Source organism: Antedon bifida, chromosome 3, assembly GCF_963402885.1.
Source record: "Antedon bifida chromosome 3, ecAntBifi1.1, whole genome shotgun sequence".
Lineage (NCBI taxonomy): Eukaryota > Metazoa > Echinodermata > Crinoidea > Comatulida > Antedonidae > Antedon > Antedon bifida.
In genome coordinates, this window is record NC_136228.1 from 32,578,796 (window position 1) to 32,605,705 (window position 26,910).

At 31.7% G+C, this 26,910-nt stretch overlaps 3 protein-coding genes across 3 annotated transcripts; 1 reads left to right on the plus strand and 2 right to left on the minus strand.

Moving 5' to 3' along the window:
• Positions 1-2: 2 nt before the first annotated feature.
• LOC144837643 (small ribosomal subunit protein mS39-like) lies at positions 3-10,634 on the plus strand. The gene is made up of 23 exons (XM_078692840.1): positions 3-109; positions 372-455; positions 601-646; positions 964-1,032; positions 1,506-1,613; positions 1,762-1,882; positions 2,119-2,228; positions 2,778-2,860; positions 3,171-3,255; positions 3,646-3,789; positions 3,987-4,131; positions 4,398-4,448; positions 4,865-4,945; positions 5,071-5,099; positions 5,405-5,511; positions 6,063-6,232; positions 6,970-7,058; positions 7,407-7,489; positions 7,867-7,935; positions 8,359-8,400; positions 9,090-9,153; positions 9,486-9,580; positions 10,149-10,634. Exons 1-23 carry the CDS (start codon positions 42-44, stop codon positions 10,192-10,194), a joined length of 1,989 nt encoding a protein of 662 aa, XP_078548966.1. The 5' UTR covers positions 3-41; the 3' UTR covers positions 10,195-10,634.
• A 1,328-nt stretch (positions 10,635-11,962) lies between these two features.
• LOC144838386 (uncharacterized) lies at positions 11,963-14,424 on the minus strand. The gene is made up of 4 exons (XM_078693725.1): positions 13,938-14,424; positions 13,076-13,231; positions 12,201-12,409; positions 11,963-12,070 (listed from the first exon to the last, which is right to left on the minus strand). Exons 1-4 carry the CDS (start codon positions 14,419-14,421, stop codon positions 11,963-11,965), a joined length of 957 nt encoding a protein of 318 aa, XP_078549851.1. The 5' UTR covers positions 14,422-14,424.
• A 2,088-nt stretch (positions 14,425-16,512) lies between these two features.
• Positions 16,513-24,447, minus strand: LOC144838812 (pyridine nucleotide-disulfide oxidoreductase domain-containing protein 2-like). Its single transcript, XM_078694308.1, has 14 exons — positions 24,157-24,447; positions 23,867-23,960; positions 23,548-23,621; positions 23,222-23,377; positions 22,546-22,696; positions 21,664-21,725; positions 21,393-21,490; positions 20,548-20,689; positions 19,741-19,948; positions 18,935-19,088; positions 18,685-18,839; positions 18,446-18,552; positions 17,974-18,094; positions 16,513-17,420 (listed from the first exon to the last, which is right to left on the minus strand). The coding sequence occupies exons 1-14, from the start codon at positions 24,343-24,345 to the stop codon at positions 17,326-17,328; spliced, it is 1,806 nt and encodes a 601-aa protein (XP_078550434.1). The 5' UTR covers positions 24,346-24,447; the 3' UTR covers positions 16,513-17,325.
• Positions 24,448-26,910: the final 2,463 nt, after the last annotated feature.

The window sequence follows — 26,910 nt, forward strand, 5'->3', positions numbered from 1 at the left end:
TTTTTTCAGTATGACAATAGAGGGCGAAATTAATTGACAAAATGGCGGCGCCCATTCGGTGTTTTTGTGCTTGTAACAAAAAGATAATATTTCAGCCTCTATTTATAACGTTAGTATCTAATTATGGTTTTAAAATGATATACTCATATTTAGTGATAATACTTTTAAAAATCAATATTTTAAACGGTCTATTAGAGACAGAAGTTGAGCCAGCCAGTACCGCAAAGAAAGTTTTCAGTGGTACAGGGGTAGCGAGGCTCGTCGGCGGAGTTTCTGCCATGTGCACAATACAAATCTGGTCGTTTCGACCTAATCCTACTTTAGACCTAAAGGCAGCATTTCACTTTGTTATTTTTGTTTTTATATATAAGATCGAGGAACAGTTATCTTACATCATGTGTGTCAAGAGGAGTGCAAACAGAAGAAAAAATTGTAATTCCAAAGAAAATAAAAAGGTAAATATGTATTTCTAATACTAAAAAAGTGTTCTGTATTCTTTCTACATTTAGTAAATATAGCATATGCTAGGCCTACACTACTGATATAATAATTATTATTTTTTTATATAAATCTAACAAACTTTCTTTTGTTTTGTTTTAGAGATTCACTGACAGTACTAAAAACCCTGTCTCAAACAGTTGGGAAAGTATGTCTCCGTTGTTGTCGATTACATTAGCTGCCTTTATTTTAATTATTAATATTAAAATTATTATTATTAAACATCATTTAAAGCAAAAAAAAGTGTGGCTCGCTATTATAATAGTAAACTAAAGCTGTAAAAATAAATGCATTTTTATATAATAAGATGTGATTCGATATATTTTATATAAGTTTAATTATTTATCATTAGAAAAATTATATTTATTTAAATTAATATCATACTACAGTGAACGTTGCTGTAGCAAAAGGCTTTCAAACTAAGAAAATTGAAATAAAGTTTAATGAACCATCTTTATCTTTCAGGATCCAACTGCTTTTCCATATGGCTACATAGATGATGCATACCTTCTTCCAAGGACAGTCAGTGAACGGGTAATGTTTCTCCATCATGGGTAGTAGCTTGAGGCACAATGGTACCATACCCTTGGCATCATTGTATGGATGCTTGGTGGTTATGATGCTTGGTTACCACTCCAAGGGTTCAAGTCCTGTCATATGTCAGGATTTTTTATAATGACAAATTACAACTCCACTCCCAAAGACTTGTAATAAGACTTTGTTTATGTAGAGCATCTTGTGTATATGTTTGTCTTGTGAACAGGATTGCCACCTTTAAGAAGGATAGTGAATGAATTTGCTCATGGTTATCCTTGGCAATTTGCCTAATAAACACACACAAAAATACTGAATATAGAGACACTCAAAGTATTTTCTATATACGATACCAGGAGAATTCTTCTAGGAGTAGTAACATTTTGTTATTATATTTGAATATAATTTATTGAGTAAATAAATTATCCAATATTATCTAAATCAGCATGTTGATGAATTATTTCTCTTTTTAGCGGAGATATTTATTGTCAAAGGAGTCTGGCAAACGAACTGCAAGGTACATCTTGAATAAATACCCAGAACTATTTAAAGCCTATCAACATGATGAACCACGAATTGAGGTATATTTATTCTGTTTTATGTATGTAATTTGTAAATTACTGTTTTAATTTCAGGGAACATCATACTTAGTTAGGTTTATAAAGAGATATCTTACCAATAGAATTTAGAATCATCATTTCATGCCATAAAATTGTTCTTTATTTGTAGAGCTATCACCCAATTGATGAGTATAAAACGCAAGAACCAAGTGAAACCGCCCTCTTGGAGAGAATCATTCGACGAGATGTTACCGAAGCTTTGGCCATGCATAAACAGCTTTCAGATGCTGGTATGTATGAAATATAATATCAGTTATCAAATAATGTCTGAGTGAATATGTTGAATCTGAATATTGCACTATAAAGCAAAGGTCTAAAAATTATGTGCCCTAAAGTCTTCCAAAGCACATGATTGGTCGAAATGAGTGTATGTAAAGCACATACAAGTTTTTGTCAAGAGAGAATGCTTTATATAACTCAAAATTGTTGATATGAATGTTTTTCTCTTTTTATTAAACTTTTTTAGATGTGAAAGTATCATCAGAAATCAATAATGAACTTTTAGATCTACTTTGTTACTATGGCAGTAAAAATCCCCCAAATGAATTTGATGATATTGAGAAAAGCTTGATGGTGGTACGTATACAGTACATAATTCATTATTATATTCAAGATATCTTATCTTTAACAAGAATTAATTTACAGTATTTGACATATTTGATTGGGACTTTTACCGTTGAGTACAGTTTTTCCATTGAGTACTTATTTAACAGAGTATTTTGAGATTGAGCTTGAATTGTTAACGTTTTCTATTCAAATGATTTTCTGTTGAGCACAATACGTTTACAAGTTACAATTCGAAGTACTCAACGGATTTGTATGTTGACAACGAAAGTTCCCAATCGAATACAACAATTGTCATTCACTTCCCCACTATTCATTCATTTTTTTATTTCAGAATACCATGATGACATAATATATCCATAGCAAAAAAAAATTATTTTATTTGAAAATTAAATTGGAGATTAGGCCAAAATATTCTCTTAGATCATTTTACATGACAGTTTGTTATTTATACTATTAACAGTTTTTGAGTCAAACAATAATTTATATTGTGAACATGATGTGTGGTAATGCTTTATATTTTAGATGTTGAATTACTATGTTGTTTAATTTTGTTTATAGGAAGAAACGCAAGAAGAAGAGTTGGAGGTAGAAGAAAGTGGTAAAAATAACGGTAAAGAATACAAAAAAGGCAACAAATGGGTGTAAGTAATAAAAATTCATGAGACAAGCATTTTTTTAGGCGAGGTATATGACACTAGCAAATGCTCTGTCTACACTATCAAACTTGATGTGACAAGAAAATGTGATGTGCCCATATATGGACATAATGATGTCATATTGCTACCATATTTGGCCAGATCACTACCATATTAGGGGACATCACAATTTTTTTGTCAACTAGTTTGATAATGTAGACAGAGCTTTAGGACATCTAGGAACCTGTACACAAGATCACTGTACACCATCACCCACTATTAAAATATTTGGTTTTCAACTTTATTTTCTTTGTAGAGATGGCAATCCAGCCGAAGAACTGTTTGAAAATATGGAGAAAGATGATAGAAGTTACAATACAATGATACAAGGAATGGTGAAGGTAAGATGTACTTCATAACATTAACAGCCCAGTACATCTTTTGGAAGGGTAGGAAGTTAGCCGGTGTACTGTCCATCTCAGCCCCTGTCGTGTAGTGGACAGATGAATGTGGTGGCAGCTGAACACAACAAAACCGGGAGATGAAAGTTGTTGTACTGGTCCATTGCGCTTTAATAAAGTATGTAGTTGCTATGAAATCACGTATCACAGCTACACTATGAAAAAGTGTGATGTACCCAAATATGGTAGTGATATTAACAAATATGATAGTGCTATGACATCATCATTTCCATATAATGGGCACATCACATTTTGTTGTCACATAAAGTTTGATGGTGTAGGCAGAGCTTAATGTACATTTCTATATGAATCTATTATTTAACATTACAGCATCAGGCATTTACCAAGGCATTCCATCTTTACAATGAGATGCAAGAGAAGGGTGTTAAAACCGACGTTGATGCCTACACAAGCCTACTACACGCTGCAGCATTTATAAGATACGATCACAATCAGAAGTGGGTCATCATGGAAGTGAGTGAATGTTTATGTTTTTTCTTTTATTTCTATAAAACAAAAGTGTTTTGTGATGAGCTTGTCTACCTTTATTTAATTCAATTCAAAAGACATTTATTTACTTCCAAAAGACAATATGACAGATTGAGATTATGGTTTGACCCTTGACCTTACTTATGGATAATTTAAGCTGGATACTATTTCTGTTGTTATAGCAATTGTTGAAACAAATGCAACTTGAAGGTGTACAACCAACTCTGGCAACGTTCAACACTACTTTAGAGAGATTGACCAGGATGGGTGGTAAGGGACGACAGAAAGCCGCGCCATTGGTCAGTGAAATGAAAGCAATTGGAATAGGTAAGAGCTATGATAACTAATTTAGTCTTTGTTCTCTTCCATGCCTCCCGACTGTATTTACTGCATTTTGTCTTCTAAAAATTTAATATAGGCTTTATCCTAATCTTTTATAACATAGTTTTCATAATTGATAACATGCCGCGATAAGCATATACAGTACAGTATATTTTTATTTATATTCTTGGAGCACTGTGTGTCCTTAACATATATTATATGCTGTTAAACTTTCATAATTATTATAAACAAACATTATATTCTATTTTTAGACCCAAGTCTTGGAACATTTGGACTTCTTTTAAATATTTTCTATAAAGATAGTGAGTACAGATTTATGGATACACTATATTGTAATAGTTAAGAAGATATTTTAATTAAAGCTTGGTTCGCACTTGCACACTGCAGAACAAGAGTTGACTGATCACCAGTTCTGATGATCTATCGTGTCTGGATTGGTCAAATAACTTGCATGACACTTATGTCCTTGCGTTGCATCCTAAGGGCCAACTTCCAAAGACGAGCGGTTATGATAATGAAAATATAGAATCTCTGTTGTTCCTTGACCACTTTATTTACACACAACACAGAGTGGACGGGTGGTTTCAGCTCAGGATAGATACGGAATCTATGTGGGACAAGCTATGCAGTTTTCCGCTTACCATTACCACACGTTTGTGTAAATTGGCAATGAGAACCAAAGTTTAGATATATTTATACATTATTTTTCTTTGTTTAGACCTTCCTCCAACTGACATGCTTTATGATATTATGGATACGATAGAAGGTCAACATTTCACTATACAACACAAAACAGATGGTAAGCAATGTCATGTATTTAAATTCGCTACATTATATATATTTAAAATAAAATTAAACTCTTTTAAATCATAATCAAATTTACTCATTTTCAGAAATTCACAATTAAAAATTTTTTTTTTCCAGTTTACTTTTTCAAAAACGCTATGGATGTCGTAAGTACAGTATCTGAACATAGCATTTATATAGCATGTATTTATTAGAGTTTTCAAGCTTTGTGGAATATAAGGGTAGTAGTCTATAAATTAACAAGTTTGTTGTAGGCCTTAAGTTCTGTCTACACTATTAAACTTCATTTGAAAAAAAAATGTGATGTGCCGATATATGGGCATGATGATGTCATATCAATACATTATTTGGGAATATCACTACCTTTGGGAACACACTTTATTTGTCAAACCAGTTTGATAGTGTAGACAGAGCTTAATACATTTTATATATTTTTGTTATTCTCAAACAGTGTTTCAGGCTTAAAGATGTTGAACTTGCTTATAGAGTGGACGAACTTGCAAACACAGGGGAAAATAGTCGTCTATTAGGAGACAACTATCTACAAAATATATATTAGTAAGAATAATCATTTTTTATTTAAATAGAAAGATTTGAAATTCTAAAGATGCTTTTTGTATTTGCTTTAATTGTACCAATAATTATAATAATTTAAAAGTGTTATATACGGCCATACAGCGTTGAAACACCAGTTCTTGTTAGATCAGCAAAGTTAACCAATGTTGGCCCGGTTGCATTCTGGATGTGATGTATATACTGGAGAGTGATGGTGTAATGATACTATCGGACTAGTATGTGATAGGGATGGGTTCGAGCATATCTGTACCATACTAACTGTATCTTTAGGCTTTACTCTCATTGCTTTGTTTTTTGGATGGCATGTTAAAGAAATTGGTACATTATTCGCTAAGAGTAGGGGATCGTCTCTCAGTGTCCTGATCTGGTAGGCACTGCACTGCTGGCTGTTATTGGGTCCGTAGACGGCCTAATCCGAATTTCCTCAGTTTCCAGTTAAGCTTGAGGACAAATATAAATACGTTTTACCTTTACCTTTATGTTTTTTATTTTCTATATACATCATATGTATTTACATTTGTTTAATATTGCAGTAGTAAATTTCTACATCTAATTTGTTCAATGGATGGGTCAGAGAACATGATGATATATTATCACAAGCTTGTACCTTCTATACTTTATCCAAATTCTTCCATTTACATCGATATGCTGCGTTCATTAGAGACAGCATTAGCCTTCAGCACAATACCATCTCTCTGGAAAGGTAAGATAAATTACCCACTACCCATCAAAATCCGAAACTTACCCCTAAGTCTGTTATGGCTTAGGGTTTTGAAATGTTCCCACTTTAAGGTTCCTATTAGATTATATTTTTGTAATACTAAATAATTACATATATATATATATATTTTTTATCATCCTTTTTGGTCTATTTATTTTCCTTTTTTGTCATTCTTTTTCTCGTTGTTTGTGTTTGTATCGTTTCGTTTTTAAGTGCATGTCAACCTCATTAATAAGATAAGATAACTTAATTTCGTCCACAAAACAAGTGGAAATAATGGTGCTTGTCTTATAAAAAGATAAATGGAAAAAAAAAATTATCAAAACAATTCTATCCTAAAGTTATCAATGTCAAAAAGTAAAATCATCAACAAAATAGAAAAATAAATTATTTACAAAGAAAGTTTTTAAAAAAAAGATAAAAATTAAAAGAACTTTGAATGAACTTTTCCACCGTTGAAAAGTTTTTATGGACTTTCTCTGTCTTCATTCAAACAACTACTTCTCTTTAGAGCTCTGTCTACACTATCAAACTTTATGTGACAAAAAAATGTGGTAGTGATATGCTTAAATATGGTAGTGATATGACATCATCATGTCCATATATGGGCACATCACTTTTCTGTCACATAAAGTTTGATAGTGTAAGACAGAGCTTTAGATGTTGAATTTACTATATTTAAGTTAAAATACATTTTTTCTTCCTACATGCGTATTTAGATATTAGCAATTATGGGCAACGTTATCGACAAGACATAATTAACACCATGCTGGAAGTGATGGCCAATTCTTTTGACTTGGAAACAGAGGTTATGTAGCTTTTAATCTTTCTACACAAAAGTTTATAATCTATATAGAGGGCGCTATAGTCTCTGTAATATATATGGCTCTGTGTAATACTAAAATAATAATATACTTCATATTCTAAAAAGAGGCAATTTCTAAACTAATTTTCATTAGGTTATGTTATTGTTTTTATCTATTGTTTTGAATTAATTTACTTACTACTTACTATTTATTTATTTATTTTATTTATTCTGTCTTTATACTGAATGACACTTTCAGTGCTAAAAAGCATTGATTTCCAAAGTGGTTCAGTAGAGAACATAAACAATATAATAATAAAAATATTATTCATTTGTTTTTTTTTCTTATAGACGCACAAAGAATTTGTAAGAGTTACAAAAGATGTGATGAATGCATTTGAAGAATCTCTTTCAAGGAGAGACAATCCTCTCAGGTATTTCATATAACATTTAAAAAAAATTAAATTATAATTATTGTTGTTAAAGTATTATATCAATTTTTTATTTTAATATTGTATTAATGCGTACTCCGACCCTTCTGCTTAATATGCATATGTCCTAGCCATTAAGCTCTGTCTACACTATCAAACTTTATGTGACAAACAAATGTCACATATTTGGACATGATGATGTCATATCACTACCCTATTTGGGCATATCACTACAATACTTGGGCACATCAAACCTTTTCAAAACTAGTTTAATAGTGTAGACAGAGCTTTAGACCACTGTGATAAGTGATTTCAAACCAACTACATACAAATGTAATCTATATAATTTTTCTTTCATTATGTGACTTGTTGAATTTCAGGTGGACAGCCACCAATTTAAGTCATGTACTCATTATATTATTACAAGGCAGAGATGTAGCATTAGCCAGGTAAGCCAGTCAGCATTGTAGCCTAAAGGCCAATTTTCACAGACCAGCAGTAACGGTAATAGAAATATAGAATCTATGTTATTCCTTATGACCATTTACATACAACGCGGTTTCCACTCAAGATAGATAGAGATTCTATATGGGACCAGCTACGTGGTTTTTCCTGCTTACCGTTACCGCTCGTCTGTGTAAATTTACCTTAAGTGTAGGAATTTATTTAATTGTTTCTTTATTCTGATATCCAGTACATTTCCGATTATAATAATATACTACTGTACCAGTATCAACACTACAACATTCAATTGATATGATACTTTATAATCATTAATTGTTAAATTTGATTCAATATGGTATTCAATTATCAATTTTTATTATTTAATTAATTTAATAACTAAATAATTTCGTTCTGTTTGTTCTTTGCAGAAAAGTGTTGCAGATTTTTCATTCCAACCAAATTAAACCAAGGTATGTTTACCTAGATAAACCATGACAGATAATGTTTTGTAACATTAAATGTTTCAATGTCAATTTTTAAAAAAAACAATGGTGAAAGATTAGCTTTGTTTAAACAGGGCCGAAATTCACACACGATCAGCTGACGAATTACATAATGTTTGTTTACATGGTTTTCAGCAATGTTTAACTTTTCAATTCAATATAAATATGTCAGCTCTAATATCAGATTATCAACATTATAGATATTATTGTTATAGTAAGTGTTAAAGTCTTACCTTATGCAAGTTTGATCTTTGGCCATCTTATTTAAACAAGACAATCTAAAGGGGGTAATTACTACAAAACGCAACAATAGTGGCGCCACTAACAGTTTGTGGCAGACAATTTATATTTTTATTACTGTATTGACTACAGTATACACTTAGGGTATAGTGCAATTACATACTTTATAGGTAGTGTGAGCTTATGGTCTAGGGTCCCCTGTAGAAAACTGAAACGGCTATCTAATGAAACAAATTTATATGTACAGTTGACAGTGCCCATAGCATACTTGACAATGTCGAAAATAGCAATTTTAATGGTATAACAATAAAAGCAATTGTTCCTACGTATGGAGTGCCTTGACCCTATATATTATTATTAAACAGTTGTATAAATAACTTATAATAAACAATAACATATCACTTGCACCCCTTTAGCCCTGGTGTAATGGAAAGTTTTCTAGATGCCTGTGTAAAGACAGACTATAAAGAAGTTTCATATGTAAGTACATATAAACAAATAATTGCCATGGTTTTATTTATGGCGTAAACATAAAATGTATATAATAATAAAATGATTTCATGATCATACTGATTAAATGTTTATTTTATTTATTAATCTCAAATTGTTATAGACCACAATTTATATTTAATTTTCAAAAATGTCTTCTTGTGGTTTTTCTTCATAGGCATTAATTTTAAACAATCTGTACCTTTCTGCAAACAAATGCAGTAAGACTTTACACCTGTCAACTGCATGCAATAAAACTCCAAAAGTCCATTGACCAGATAACATGATTATGATGATTATAATAACTGATATTGTATTTACAGGATATTTTAAAATTAGCAGTTTCCAACGGGTTGACACTGGCTTCAAGCATGGCTCAGCGTATCAAATCAGACTTTACCCTAGATGACAATGAAAAGTAAATGTTTGTGCTTTATTCAATACTTTAAAGATATATTGTCCCACTAAAAAAATAATGTTTTATCATTTTTTGTTGTTGAATATGCCATTTTAATGTCATATAATAGTTATTCACTTTGACCAAAAACTGGATCGAAAAAAAAAAAAATTCCTGAAAAAATGTAATTTAAAGCAAAAAAAATACCTAAATTTTGATGGTAAAAATTAACTGTTTCTTTTGTCTTTTTATAAGTGAAGTAATTATTTTTGTTTTGTTTTGATTTTTTTTTCTACAGAAGTGAATAAATTTATTAAAACTGCAAAATGGCCTATTCAAAATCTGATGTTAATAATAATAATAGTTCATTCTTATATATCTTTATTTTTCATATTTTTGGGGGACAATACATCTTTAATCAGTCTTTCAAAAATATATAATTTTTAGCTATTTGCAATTCCAATCATAATGTCTATAACTAAAAAATGTGTTTAAACTTTGTAGTATTTATTGTTTATATATGTATGTTGACATATTTTTAAATATTTGTCGTGTTTTAACTTTGGTTTAATATATCTTTTTATTTCAGAAAACAGATTGATGAAATTTTGATGGAAGCTGATATTGCTATTTAGTCGCATATGAAATTCTGATAACAGAACTATTTTAACATGAAAAGTTTATTTTATATTGTAATATGCAATATTACACTGTTTATCCAACTCACAAAAAATTATTTCCGAACTGTCTGGCCAATTATGAAATATAAGATCATCATCACTACATCATACCGTGAGCCTTAGAAGATAGTGATGTCACAATCAATAAAATACTTACACTTTAATGCATGGTCCAGGCCTTGTTTGTGCCCAAAAGACAGTTTTTTAGTTCATGTGAACCTTTTTCCATCCATTTTTTACTAACCAAAAGTCATGTTTTGGGGTTTTTTTTCATTCTATACCTGTTATTCATACCTTATGCGGTTTTGTATAAAAAAGGCTTTTTATTGCTTTGCTATAATAGTAACAAAAAAACTAGATGATTTCTATTAATAGATATTAATCATGAACTATGAGCAATTGGTCAGTGTCCGAAATTGAATGGTCAGTCATTCTGATGTATTTGCACGATGAAATGGCATGATTTTGATTGGACTAGATAATTTAATCTTCACAAATGGGTTTTTATCTTAAATGATTACTTATTGATTGTTGCTGGTCGAATTGTCACACTTCAATTGTTTGGAACAAAACGTGTTTGTATTTGTTTCAGATTGTAGAATCAAGAGTATCTTTTCCACAAACACTTATCATCGGGTAATTCCGAGGTCAAAATAAAACTACAGTTAACCAAGAATTTACAGTATATCGCATTTAAATTACAAACATAATCTATGCTGTACATATGGATTCCTCAGCTCATCAATTGTTCCTGAAAATGAGTGAGACATTAAGAGACGCCTCTTCCAGTATTCTAATAGTTATTCGCGTTTTAGACAAGATTGAGACTTGACTTTAGGCTTCCGTCGCGCACCGTTCACAACAACAACATTAATCTCGCACAGAAATGCCAGAAAATGAATGGATGAAAGAAAATCTATCGGTCCAAGTCAATTGTGAAAGACAAGATTGAGACCCAACTTTAAATCGCGTCACGCACTTTTCATAACTAAAAAATCTTTCTCAAACTGCAAGATTGCGTATCATTGTGCGTTTTCCTTTCTGGATCAAAGAGGTGATAGCACTAACAGTAATATAACCGCAATGTGTATACTCGTTAAATTGTACAATATAGTTTTTAATACGTTATCGTATATTGCATGTGGCGATATAGTATGAATAGCACTTCTTGCAGTCTCTATGTTATAACTGAGTTTGTACGGTTATAACCGATCACCCAGATATCCGAAACAGGATACATGGCATTTTGCCAAAACAACTTTATTTATTTATCAACCTTAATAACTCAAATCATAGAGATATTACACTATAATATCGCTATGCTCACTTTATAATATCATCTTTTTATCTACCCAGTATTTGTACATTACTTGCTAATGCCTCATTAAGAGAAGACAGTTCGTACTTGAGTATGACTATATTACATGGACTCCGATAGGAAGGTCAACGGGTTCAGTAAGGCATCTCTTCGACCCGTCTACACGTGTCCCCAATCTTTAAATTTTAATTAAACAACCTAACGAACAAATCAGTTTGAAGGAAAGATTGTCCAGTTTTAAAATCCTTTATTCATCATATTGATTATATTTACAATGTCGAATATTTACATAGTAGTTCATCATTATTTCATCATTATAGTACAGTAGTCCAACTTTACATTACATTCTCGTATGGTGTAAAGTTTTTAACACCAGAAACTGCGGGAAATACTGTATAGTTCATATCAACCGACATTCTCTTTGTTTCCCGCCATTTTCTGTTGTTTCCCGCCATTTTCTGTTGGTGACAATCTCATCTCTACAGCCTCGAAGAATCGTAGTTGACGATTTATCTGATATATACAGTACATTATTTTTATTTAATTATTTTTTGTTCACGATATGATGGAGTATTGGATTGGATTGGAGTTTTCGGCTGTTATTTTGACTAGTGCTGTTCCTTTTACGACAGCCACGCCTTACTTTTCGAAGTGGTTCTTTACCCAATTTCTTTAAGCGCCTCTGTTCTGCTTGAAAAGCCTCTTTTGATTTGTATATATTACCATCACTTCCACAAATTGGTTTACGTTTCTTTTGACAGTTATCGATTTTGTAAACGCATTCGATGCCACCATGTCTTATGTTCGTAGTACAGATATAACCCCCAGGGCAGGTCACTGCTAAACATGGATCTAGAATCATAAATAATAATAATAATAATAAAATAAATAGATGCAAAAAGATGATAAGATAACCCGTTGTTTTGTTGCCACAGCTGTTGGCTTATTGATTGTGTTTTTTGAAATGAAATTTAAACAAAAAGAATAGGTAGATTTCTAATGATAAAGGAAAAACGCTGATAAAAAGTATGTAGGCCTACGTGCTATAAAATACAGAGAAGAGAGAATGGAGGGGAGAGAATTCTTAAAGTAGATATGACACTCTTTTTTATACTAAACTATGATGACGTTTATATCAAATAAATTAAACACACTGTTTTCCGAATTTTTTTTGTGGATTATTATCGATGAAATCGAGATTCCAAACACTAAATTGACTGGCCACTCAGGATTCAGAATCTGCTCATTCAATTTATGCAGTGACGTCATTTCGGGTAACTTTCATTTTTTGCAAATGTTGCAGACTTATAGTTTATTCATATACTTATTAGAAAGACTATTACAATAGAAAAGTTAGTACCTACTAAATATTAAAGATCTAGTACAGTTGGCGTTTAGTTTGCAATTTATTTTTCAGAAAATTAAGCTCATTTTTTAAAACGTTGGTTATTGGTGCCGCCAATCCATGTTTACAATATTGTTAAATTCTATCGTATTTATTACCTTTATTAGACCTACCTCTTTCTATGGCTGCTATATATACAACTTGGTTTGCCATATTTTGAAGAACATCTACTTTCACTGATTTTAAATTTGAATTGTTGGCTGCATGTTGCTGGTTTGATGGTTGACTTTGTTTTGGAATAGCAGTAACAACACACATCGGTACGAACGCTAAAAAGCAAATTATGTACATTATATTTAGAATTTTAATATAACGTATATGTTTGTGTAAATAATACTGCTTTTAAAGGACAAACTTGACCGAGAACCATATTTGAACCATATTTTAACAACGTATTAGGGACATATGATTTCAGAACAATCGCGAGATTTACGATATCGCCGCTCGCCGTACAGCCGTCGCCGTAAATTTCTGTGAGTGCATGGCAAAATCTACCTCATGATTTTCACTGTTAACATACAAGAGATAGGTACCGTCACTTCAATTGCTAAATTGACCTGTATTGAGCTTAGGCCTAAATTTGCCAAAATGTTTAGTCTGGTATTTCGAAGAAACACTTCAATATCCAGATAAAATCAGACTTTGAATATATTATTTTGTAGTTTAATAAAGTTAATCACTTTCGTAGAAAAAAATGGAAAAAATAAATGTTTTCACTTATAAAATGACAAAATAAATGGTTAAATTCAACCAAAAACTCATTGGCTGGCAGCCCGGTTTCCTATTTTTTGCTTTAAATTTTTTTAGGTAAATACATTTGTTTTCGATCCAATTTTTGGTCAATGTGGATAACTATTATGTGACATTAAAATGGCATACCAACAACAAATTGTTTTTCAGGGGGACAATACATCTTTAAAAAGTGTGTTTACTAGAAATGTTCGCGCTTTGCGACACTTGTCACGTGATGTTTACCTGTGGGCGTAGGTTTGATTCTGCATACTTTGCCACAGTTTGAGTCGCACGTGCATTCCTCACTTTCAGTACAGTCTTGGTTAGTTCTACAATATCTTCTATTGCATAAGTACGTCCATACTCCAAAAAGCTTCTCGTATTTATCTTCTTCACGAACATAACAATCGTCATGTGTAACAGATGATGACATCATTTTGGCCGATATTGCTACTCTGGGTGACGTCAATTCCTCCGAGAATGGTAATGACGTGTTCGTTGATGACGTTACATTAGTGACATCATTGGTAGTTGGTGCTGCAGATGCGTTGATGGCTGTGCACTTTTTTCCACATGTTGTTTGGCAGCACTTGCTGGATTTATCTAGACAATGTTTGTCTTCCTCGCATTCATTTTCACACGAAGTCTGTATTTCAAGTACATACGGACACATTCCTGGTCTAAACTCTGAAAGAAAGCAGATAATTAATCTGTTATTTAACAGCATCTAAACAAAAATTACATAAGTATATCCCCAGTGAATATAAATTTCAAAACGAACATTCAATCTAATGTTCGATAAAGTAAAACATTTTGATGTTATTAACCGTAATAGGAAGCAAATATCACAATTACCATCTAGATTACATCTTTAGCAACAGCACAATCCCCTATTTAATCCGCCTGCTTGATGCCTGATCCCATTGTATTTCTTTCCTTTTCATCTTTTAATGTATTTTATATATTGGTGTTTTTTGTATATTTTTAAGAGTCTGTATTAAGCATTGTCCACAAGTTGTAACATTTATTTATTGTTTTCTGAATAAAGTATATAACAATAATAATGCAATATTGAAAAACACTGTTCGCTTCGGTAGAGAGAGATAGCACCAATGAGTACTTTGCGGTTTCGTTTGATTATTCCTTTCTGTTGAATTATTTTAAAAACATTAGGCCTACACTATTACAACAAAAATAAATAAAGGAATTGATAGTTACCAGGTACAACTTTTGGTTTTTGACAAGAACGTCCACATATGCTAGAGCATTGGCATGTTTGGTTGAGATGTTCGCAATCCTGATCATCTACACACGCAAGTTTGTCATTACAGTAATTCTCCTCCATTCTGAAAACACTGTATACTTTGAATCGATATGGACAATTGTCACCTTCTTGTACCAATGGAGCTAAAGTAACAAAACACAATATTTTGTTTAAATCACTAATTTTGTTCTTGTTTCGATAATGCATCAACCCTGATTTATACATATTTGTGTGGCCCTGCTCGTACTTGTCTGGAGTATCCCTATATTTCGCCTCGTGTTCCGTCACGTCTGGGGCTTAGTTCCGAGATGGACTTATTTTATGTTATCCACTTCAAAAACTTTTAAAAGAAACCCTTTTCCCCTCTCAAGCGCCATTCATTTTACATCTGTCAATGCAATATAAAGCTCTGTCTACACTATCAAACTTTATGTGACAAAAAAATGTGATGTGCTCACATATGGAAATGATGATGTCACTACCATATTATTTTGGGCACATCACATTTTTTGTCAAACTAGTTTGATAGTGTAGACAGAGCTTAAGTCTTCTTAAAACTCACTTGTAAATGTTCAACTAGACTTTAGGTCTTATAGGCTTGTGAGAGAGATGATCATTTATTATTAATCTGTTATGAACAGTTAACTCAGAAACACATTTTAGTAAAGTCTCCAAATTTGATTGCTGCAACTGTTTACATTGGTAATGATTATAGTAAATAAGAAATGAAAAAAGTAATATATGAATGTAAAATGACAAGAATATGAATAAAGAACGATGTAACCAGGGAAGAGTTACATTACAATTTAACTCGTCCCTGATATAACGTAATAACTCATGTCAGTTGAAGACAATTATTTACCTGAATTAGCATACAGCAATGCTACAGAAATCAACATTATTTTAAAGAGCCCTCTTGTAGATGAAGTTGTCGCACATCGCATGGTTCCAAAAGTATACGAACTTTGATAATATAATTTAATAACTTATGGTTAATTGTTCATAACTACTGTTAGTTGCGATGTGTCGTTAAACGTCCCTGCGCCGATTTGACTTAGTTTGTGTACCGGGTAGGTAAATTAATTCGGAAAACATCAAACGCCGCCTTACCTAGTTCAGGTAATATATCAAGGGGTACTTGACCAAATTATGACGTAATAAGTAAGTCTACGGTACGGTGTGAACATGCGCTGTACAAATGCAAAGTTTGTCAAAACCTTGATAAGAATTGATTATAAAAATTGACACTGTCAATTACAGTAGGCCTATTGTGAATGTTATAATAACGTGTACAATATTTGCTTTGAGGTTATGTGTGACCTTTCACTTGAGGTACAAAAGTGTATCACAAGTTCAAACAAACTGTTCTTAAGGCCTATAGCTTTTTACTAATAATGAGAGTGACATTTTGGGGTGAAACTACATCAACTTTCTGTGGATGAATGATGATTCGGTGACTACGAAACACAAATCAATTATCCATGCCAATAATCAATAATCCATGCCAATAATCAATAATCCACGCCAATAATCAAAAACACTATACTAAGAGTATTAAAAATACATACATTAATTTATTTACGAATGTATTACTATGTACAGTATGTGTTTCACAGTACTCGCACTATATTCACATCTAACCCTGTCTGTCTAAAATACTATTTATCAATGTACATATTACAGTATAAATATTTACTTACAATGTTGACGGGCTATAAATATTTTAAGAATCTGTTTTCATGACATTAAATTCACATTTTACTACACTAGTCATAACATTACACACTACACTTACACTTCTAGGTAGACTTTGCCATGTTATGTACATTTTAAATTATTTGGATGTATAACTGGTACTGGTCATTGTAACTGTGATATTACATCACATATGGTGGCTATTGACTGTATACAGTTAGCGCTTACGGACACTACTATGCTAAAAACAATATCACTCCTGCATAAAACTAGACCACTACCATATATATTATGCATATTTTTTTTTTTAATGTTTTGTAGCTGAACCCATCTCTGAGGAACTGCAATGTATCAACTCCACTTCTGTCTGTTAGTACACCTGTTTTGTAATTCAATTCAATTCATTTTCATTTATTTTCCAGAAGACATATAATACAATCAAAAATACAAACACAAAAAAACTGACACCAGTCTGGCGGATTGTAGAAAAGTGACGAAGTCACTATGTGAGTACTCTCCTTCTGGTGCAGACAAAAACAACAAGTCAACAGCAAATGACATTAAATAAGGCAGGGAAAAACTTAGAGGAACTAAAAAGGCATAAATCAGTCAATATATACTAATAAGATTTGTTTGTAACTATTATAGCCACGAAGTTACAAATGGAATCAATCACCCAATAATCTTTATCCGCTTTCGTTTCTGCTTCAGATCTTTGATGGCAACACTTGCGGCATTCCGTCCAGGTGCTCCCATTACACCACCACCTGGGATAAGAAGAAAGATGTATTCAGTAAAACAGGGTTCATCACTTTCCATAAAATTCATAGCAAAAATGACATGACTTTTGATCAGTTTCACATGACAGATAGTAATGCAAAATGATTGTATAAATGGCATCATCTTATATGTTTCTTTCTTTCCATGACTTTATAAAGTTTATAAACATATAAAGTTTCCATGAACTTATAATGAAAGCCATATTTTCCATGACTTGTAATTGATTTTTGTTTTGTTTTTGTTTGTTATGTTTTTATATATTTAGGCACATTGTCAAGAATAACCATAAGCGAATTCATTCACTATCCTTCTTAAAGTTGGCGATCCTATTCACAAGACAAACATATACACAAGATGCTCTACATAAACAAAGTCTTATTACAAGTCTTTGGGAGTGGAGTTGTAATTTTGTCCTTAGAAAAAATCCTGACATGTGACAGGACTTAAACCCAGGACCCTTGGAGTGGTAGCCAAGCATCATAACCACCAAGCCACAACTCCACTTGTGATAATGTCGATAATATTTTGAGGGCTTCATACCTGGATGGGCACCACTACCACAGAGATAAAGACCAGTTAGTGGAGACCGGTATCCAGTTCTAGATGAAACCGGTCTAGCAAAGTATAACTGGTCTAGAGACATAGCACCGTGGAAGATATTCTATAAAAGAAAAACATTGAATTTGGAAAAATGGATATAACATTTGGTGAATGGAAATATGAAAGTTTATAAACTTTCGAATATTATCTAAAAATCAATTATATTATTATATATTATATAATAATATTTTTATTACCTAAACCAAGGCTATCTAACAACAGGATGCTGAGCTCAGAAAATCAAAGGGTTTATTTGTGGCTGCGACACGATCAGTTCCACACACCTACACAGAGAATATGTACATAGTACAGTAGCCAGACATAAGATAAAAGGAATGTTACAAGTTCTTATCTTAGCAAGGCGAGCTCAGTGTCCTGTTGTTAGATTGCTTTGCATAACCCAATTACTTACCCCTCCTGTTAGCCCAAATATTCTTTCTAGCTCAGGAGGCGGAAGAACATCAGCACCAATTACGCTGTCTTTGAACCCAGGGGCGTAATTCTCAATGCTATCAAATACTGAAATTATAAACAAGCTAAAATAAAATTCAAAATTATTAACAGCTCTATTCGTACTTAGACCACTAAAAAATGTAAAACAAGACAGAAAAATGTATTAATTGAAACAAAGAAAGAGATTAAATTAATTACCTATGTCTCTGTATCTATCCATCATATCTTTATCCCATTCACGCCCATCTTTGAAATGATATGGTGTGTATTGAGTGAACAACGAGATTACATGACTACCCTCTGGTGAAATGGTAGGATCCAAAGACGATGGTATACACATCTCTATCATTGGCCTAAAATGTGAAACAAAGTTTTTGTAAAACAATAGATTTATGACATGAGGTGGGTGGGGTAACATACTTACTTTAAAAGGGCACATGATACTTACTTTTTAGGGAGTTTGCCCTCCATAGCCACCTTGTATGCATCCTCTATCATTGGACAAGTCTCTGAGTTAAGATGAATTGTACAACCATGGTGTGGGCCTGGTGTGTTCTTTGGTGTAGGCATTGCAAGAAAATTAGGTATACGATCAACAGCCACTAAAATGTAAAATCATCAATTAACTAAAATACATAAAGAAACGGCATTTTCTATGGTTTCACTGCCAAATAGAAACAATAAAAAGGCATTATTTATATAAAACTACTATATAGTAGAACTCTTAATTTGGGACACCTCAACACAGACGACAATCCTATTAAGAGAACACTAACAATACAGTCATCTTTCCCAATACGGAACTCTCTGAAAACCAGAAACTCTCCCAATACCAGACTTTTCTTTAAGGACCAAAAGGTCCAAAATTCCCTTTTACCATTAAAAACATATTCCGAATACCAGACTCTCCAGAAAACCAGATTATATTAGCCCAGCCCAAAGGTGTCCGGTATTGGGAAAGTTGACTGTATGTTTTTAGCACTGTGAGCACCACCAATTCAGGGTACACTTTTTACATGTTATTGCTTCAAAAACAAGGTAAACAAAATATATCAAAAGTGAACTATGATAAAATAAATTAGCTCTGTCTACACTATCAAACTTTATGTGACAAAAAAATGTGATATGCCCATATATGGACATTATGATGTCATATCACTACCGTATTTGGGCATATCACTACCATATTTGGGAACATCACACTTTTTTGTTTGACAGTGTAGACAGAGCTTTAAGAAGTAACATATTTCTCACCATTTATCTTTGTAACTGGTGAAGTATAATCAATTTTATTGACCTCTTCAACAAAGTCACTGGGAAGGGAACCCTCTGGCATAAGCTGTTGGTACGTCACATGTGGTGTAGCGTTTGATAGTACAATTTGACTACGGATCTCTGTACCATCCTCTAAGACAACGCCACATGCTTTGTTATCAGCATCTAACATTATTGAAGACACTGGCTAAAAATGTTAAAGATAACTTAGTGAAATAGAGATTTAAATCAATTATAAAAAAAAATTGTAAAACTCAAAATGATACTACAGATTAGATTAGAAAAATAATTCATAGTGCATACACAATTAAAGATGTATTATCCCCCAAAAACATGAAAAATAAAGATTAATTAAATCAGACTTTGAATAGGTTATTTTGTAGTTTTAATAAAGTGATTCACTTCCGTAGAAAAAAAAACGGAAAAAATTTTGTCACTTATAAAAGAACATGATAAACGGTTAAATTCAACCAAAAATCCATTGGCTGGCAGCCAATTTAACCATTTTTTGCTTTAAATTCCAGTTTTTCAGGTAAATAAATTTTTTTTCCATCCAATTTTTGGTCGAAGTCAATAACTATTATGTGACATTAAAATGGCATATTCATCAACAACAAAAAATAATAATATTTTTCAGGGGGACAATACAACTTTAAGGGATAAATAGTACAATGATGATAACATAAATAGTTGAATTCTTTTTACTATTTCTGCTAATTAAACTTGATTGTATACAGAATGTAATGTACCACTACTATGTTTTAGCATTTTCCGCAATGTTCTCACCTTTTCTGTTAGAATAGTGGCACCATGTTCTTTAGCAGATTTAGCAATGCACTCAGAAAGCGCACCATTTCCCCCTTCAACATACCCCCATGCTCCTATTTTACCCTCTAATTCACCCATGACATGATGTAGCAAAACATAGCTAAAAAAACAATACCATTAGTATGATGATATAAGCATGGATTATTATTAAATTGAAAGTGCAATTAAATGGTATATTTTATAACACCGGAGTGTATCACTGCCATTTGATTGGTTAATTTTGTATCAAAAAAGTCTATGTAATGGTTCTATTGAATGGTTCTATTGCATGGCAGCTTTTTGAATGGCATCAATGCTGAAGATGGAAGCAGATGATTAATTGAATAAAAGTTTACTTTAGAACAGTACGTGTGTTATAAACAAATAATAAACATTTTGTATTTGTTGAATGGAGAGAATATTTTCATTCTTTAAAAGCCTGACTGTAAAAAAAACAGTGAATTTTTCAACTCATAATATTCTCCTCACTCAACTCATACAAATTCATTATTTGTATACTGTTGACATGCATTAAACAAAAAGAGCAAAAGAGTTCATTGTTGCTTAAACTGAAAGGTTAGTAAATTGATGATACAATAATATTTCTTCTAAGCAGTCACTGGCTAAACCCAAATGCCTCAGATCTTAAGAAGTCCTAGGTACAAGCAGCCCGAATGCAACTACCCAGCATTGGAGGTCCCAGTGCATGAGAAGCCCCAATGCAACTACCCAGCGTTGGAGGACCCCTTAGGAGTGCTAAACCAGAGGCCTTTTCCACATGTGTTATGCAACTAGAATACTCATTCAAGCCTGCTAAAACATACCCACTGCCTGGTGTGCTTGGACTCAACATGGCTCCAATTACTGCATCAGTTGCCAATGTTGCTTTCAAGGGCTCCGATTCAAACCACTTTTCAAGAACCTGTATGGGCAGATGATTTCAATACTGTACATAAATTATGACGTAACGTATTATATAATAAATAAAAGCAAAAACTGTATACAGTAACAGATAACGTTTATATTTAAACGTTTAATGACTGGTTCTCTCATCACAGCCTAATAGCACTATTAAACTGTATTTACATCCTATACCTTTATAGCTGGTGCAGTAAGCAGTTCATAGAAAGCTGGCAGATCCGATCCAATACCTTGCCCTTTAACATAAAAAATATAATTAATAATTAACATTTATGGCACCAACTTCAGAATATCCCATGAATTCAAACGTACATTTTTACGAAATGAAACGTAAAGATGTATTGTCCCCAAAAACATGAAAAATAAAAATTGTAATTTAAATTAGTAAAATCAGACTTTAAATAGACCATTTTGCAGTTTTAATAAAGTTATTCACTTCTGCAAAAAAAAAAATTATCTCTTTCTTCTTTCTTTTATTCAATTTTTCACACTTCAAAAATAATACAAGTTATGTGAAACAATGATAACAGGTATCATAGTAATAAACATTAAGGTAATCAAACTAATTTAAACAAAATATATAGAGATACTTGTACAACAAAGAAGTGTGAAAGGAGGTCAAATAAGTATGATACTTTAAGCTTGACCCCCTAACAAGACTGCAGGTTACGGTACATGACAAAAAAACAGCACATGAAGTATTGATATTTGCTGTACAAAATGCCTAGTAATAATTAGAGAACAACAAATATCAGTAAAAAAGACACTTATAAAAAGACAAAGAAACAGTTAATTTTACAAAAAAACGTTGTCTGACAGACAATTTAGGTATATTTTGCTTTAAAGTACATTTTTTTCATGGAAATTTTTTTTTTCTATCCAGTTTTTGGTCAAAATGAATAACTATTATGTGACACTAAAATGGAATATTAAACAAAATAAATTATTTTTTTAGGGGGACATCCAATATATCTTTAAGACAGTATTTCTTCAAGATAAGGAATCATGAACAATAATTACAAAAATACAGATTATAGAATATACTTTAAATATTACCTGTGGAGAGCAGGGCCTTTAGTGATGACACCTCCTCCAACTTCTGTAATAGGGAACCTGTCATGTTTCCAAGATTTATTGGTGAATTGTCCAGTAGAGGTCCAAGCGCTTTGGCCATATTCAGAAGCTGATGTTCATAAATTGGATAATTCTTGGAAGAAAAATGATACATTATAGCCTATGTAAATATGTAAGTGTGATTGGTTGAAACTGCACATGACCACCACTGCGAGGATTTTAAATCGTATATGTCCTTGAGTACGATGATATTGAACAAGTAATTTTTACGTGATTATCGTGTCCCTGTCATTAAACATATAAAATCCAGCAAATTCTCGAGGAGTTTGACATTGACTGTGTAATTTGTGTGTGGCAACTCGCGTTTGGCGATAAATAAACCTTATAATTTCACCTCTGAGCAGCTAATATTTGTGTAATATATGATTAAATTTTACACAGAAAACTTTACACACTTCTACTTTTGGACTGACATAATTTGACAACCTGAATTTGAGTTTCGTTTCGACCAGTCTGAACAGTTTAATTTTAGTACTCTATTTTATTTCGTAATACATTCAAAATAATGTGAGATCCCGTCGGGATTCAAGATCAAACCTCAAACAGCTAAGTTCTTGTTTATTCTTTTTATTATCAAATATTTGACCCATGTTCTAACCTTAGCATCTTTTTTTGAAAACTGAGCAATTTGTTTATAATTTTCATCATCATGTGAACCCAGAAGCAATGACCTTGGATGACTTCCAACGACAGGATCTTCAAGAATAGGTGTGAATGCATTGTATTCACGAAAGTGAATTTTCAATCCATGTCTCTGAATAAAAAAAAAAACAGAGAATTTTAAATAGAATTGTTTGTATTTCATTTTGTTAGTTGAAATGAAACTGAATGGAGAGATGCTAAATGTAAAAAACAACTTAAAAAAATACAAATTAACAGATAATATTTTTATGATAGGTGTTACTTAATTTCAAAGACACTAACCTTCAATTCTAGATCATCATAAATATCTGGTCTCAACAGGCTTAGGACATATGAACATCGAGAAAATTTAAATCCTTAAAAAAATAAAATAAAATAACATTACATATACTATTTTTAAAAAGTTCAGACCGGATTATACTGTTACACTCTTGAAAGTCAGTAAAAATAAAGAGACAGTTAGATATTACTTTATTATGTGTTATGTGCAATTTGAAAATTGCTCAAAGATTTTAAAATTGTGCAATTTGAACTTGCGTTACGCAATTTTGAACACAAAATAACACGAAAACGTAGTATGCATAGGCTAGGGGAAACTCACCTGGAATTAGTTCTTCAGTGACGGAAGCTCCACCAATCACATGCCTTTTCTCAAGTACTACAGTATTCAAACCAGCTTTCTGTAAATATGCAGCCTGTTGGGTAAAATAATAATATTAAACATTTTTGACATATTATTAATAAATTCCATCATGTTATTATAATATTGCAAATTCCAATAACCTAAAACTTTAACTTGTCATCATAAATGATTCAAGAAATGGCCCCATTCAATCACTCAACAATTGTTTACACTAATTTTTACTTGTCTAGGCCTAGGCCTTGACTTACCGATACCAGACCGTTATGTCCACCACCAATAACGATCGAATCATAACTTTTCTTCGGTTCTTCGTTCAGGGTAGAGGAGGTAGAAGTTGGCCTTGAGTAAATGTGACTTTTTCCAGCTCTTGAGAGGTTAGTTAGCAATTTATAAGGTCTAAGCCATGTTATCTTAGATGGTACCAGTGATAAAAACATACCTACAAAGTTAAATAACCTTGTTTACAATAAATATTAACTTTGTTTTGATACGTTATTGATGGTGGTGAAACACGTGCCTCTAGGAGCTATATTGTGTAGTCGTTTTTTGATAACTGAGAGCTATCAGTGTGTATCATCCTCGTATATAATTGTTTCTTAGTTGTAATAAAGATCACATTATTATAACATCTAGCATATTTTTATAATATATAAATTTATAGGTACCAAAACTTATATTTTTATTTAAAAAAAAATTCGATAAGTATTTTAATAACACTGAAACAACATTCCTAATATAACAAAGGATATGTAGTACTACTAAATCAATGTCTAATTGCATAGGACTATGTGTACAGTATTATGATCAGTGTAGTCAGAATTTGATAACTGAGCACGCATCTTTTAATATCTACCTCATCAATAATTAGCATTGATATCATATATCACATTGTTGGATATGATCAGTGTAGTCATAATTTGATAACTGAGCACGCATCTTTTAATATCTACCTCATCAATAATTATTATTAATAATCTATATCACACTGTTGGATATGATCAGTGTAGTCATAATTTGATAACTGAGCACGCATCTTTAATATCTACCTCATCAATAATTATTATTAATAATCTATATCTCATTGTTCGATATGATCAGTGTAGTCAGAATTTGATAACTGAGCACGCATCTTTTAATATCTACCTCATCAATAATTATTATTAATAATCTATATCACATTGTTCGATATGATCAGTGTAGTCAGAATTTGATAACTGAGCACGCATCTTTTAATATCTACCTCATCAATAATTATTATTAATAATCTATATCACATTGTTCGATATGATCAGTGTAGTCAGAATTTGATAACTGAGCACGCATCTTTTAATATCTACATCATCAATAATTATTATTAATAATCTATATCACATTGTTGGATATGATCAGTGTAGTCAGAATTTGATAACTGAGCACGCATCTTTTAATATCTACCTCATCAATAATTATTATTGATAATCTATATGATTGTTGGATACGATCAGTGTAGTCAGAATTTGATAACTGAGCACGCATCTTTTAATATCTACCTCATCAATAATTATTATTAATAATCTATATCACATTGTTCGATATGATCAGTGTAGTCATAATTTGATAACTGAGCACGCATCTTTTAATATCTACCTCATCAATAATTAATATTAATAATCTATATCACATTGTTCGATATGATCAGTGTAGTCAGAATTTGATAACTGAGCACGTATCTTTTAATATCTACATCATCAATAATTATTATTAATAATCTATATCACATTGTTCGATATGATCAGTGTAGTCAGAATTTGATAACTGAGCACGCATCTTTTAATATCTACCTCATCAATAATTAATATTAATAATCTATATCACATTTTTGGATATGATCAGTGTAGTCAGAATTTGATAACTGAGCACGCATCTTTTAATATCTACCTCATCAATAATTAGCATTGATATCATATATCACATTGTTGGATATGATCAGTGTAGTCATAATTTGATAACTGAGCACGCATCTTTTAATATCTACCTCATCAATAATTATTATTAATAATCTATATCACATTGTTGGATATGATCAGTGTAGTCATAATTTGATAACTGAGCACGCATCTTTTAATATCTACCTCATCAATAATTATTATTAATAATCTATATCTCATTGTTCGATATGATCAGTGTAGTCAGAATTTGATAACTGAGCACGCATCTTTTAATATCTACCTCATCAATAATTATTATTAATAATCTATATCACATTGTTCGATATAATCAGTGTAGTCAGAATTTGATAACTGAGCACGCATCTTTTAATATCTACCTCATCAATAATTATTATTAATAATCTATATCACATTGTTCGATATGATCAGTGTAGTCAGAATTTGATAACTGAGCACGCATCTTTTAATATCTACATCATCAATATTTATTATTAATAATCTATATCACATTGTTGGATATGATCAGTGTAGTCAGAATTTGATAACTGAGCACGCATCTTTTAATATCTACCTCATCAATAATTATTATTAATAATCTATATCCCATTGTTGGATATGATCAGTGTAGTCAGAATTTGATAACTGAGCACGCATCTTTTAATATCTACCTCATCAATAATTATTATTGATAATCTATATCACATTGTTGGATACGATCAGTGTGGTCAGAATTTGATAACTGAGCACGCATCTTTTAATATCTACCTCATCAATAATTATTATTAATAATCTATATCACATTGTTCGATATGATCAGTGTAGTCATAATTTGATAACTGAGCACGCATCTTTTAATATCTACCTCATCAATAATTAATATTAATAATCTATATCACATTGTTCGATATGATCAGTGTAGTCAGAATTTGATAACTGAGCACGCATCTTTTAATATCTACATCATCAATAATTATTATTAATAATCTATATCACATTGTTCGATATGATCAGTGTAGTCAGAATTTGATAACTGAGCACGCATCTTTTAATATCTACCTCATCAATAATTAATAT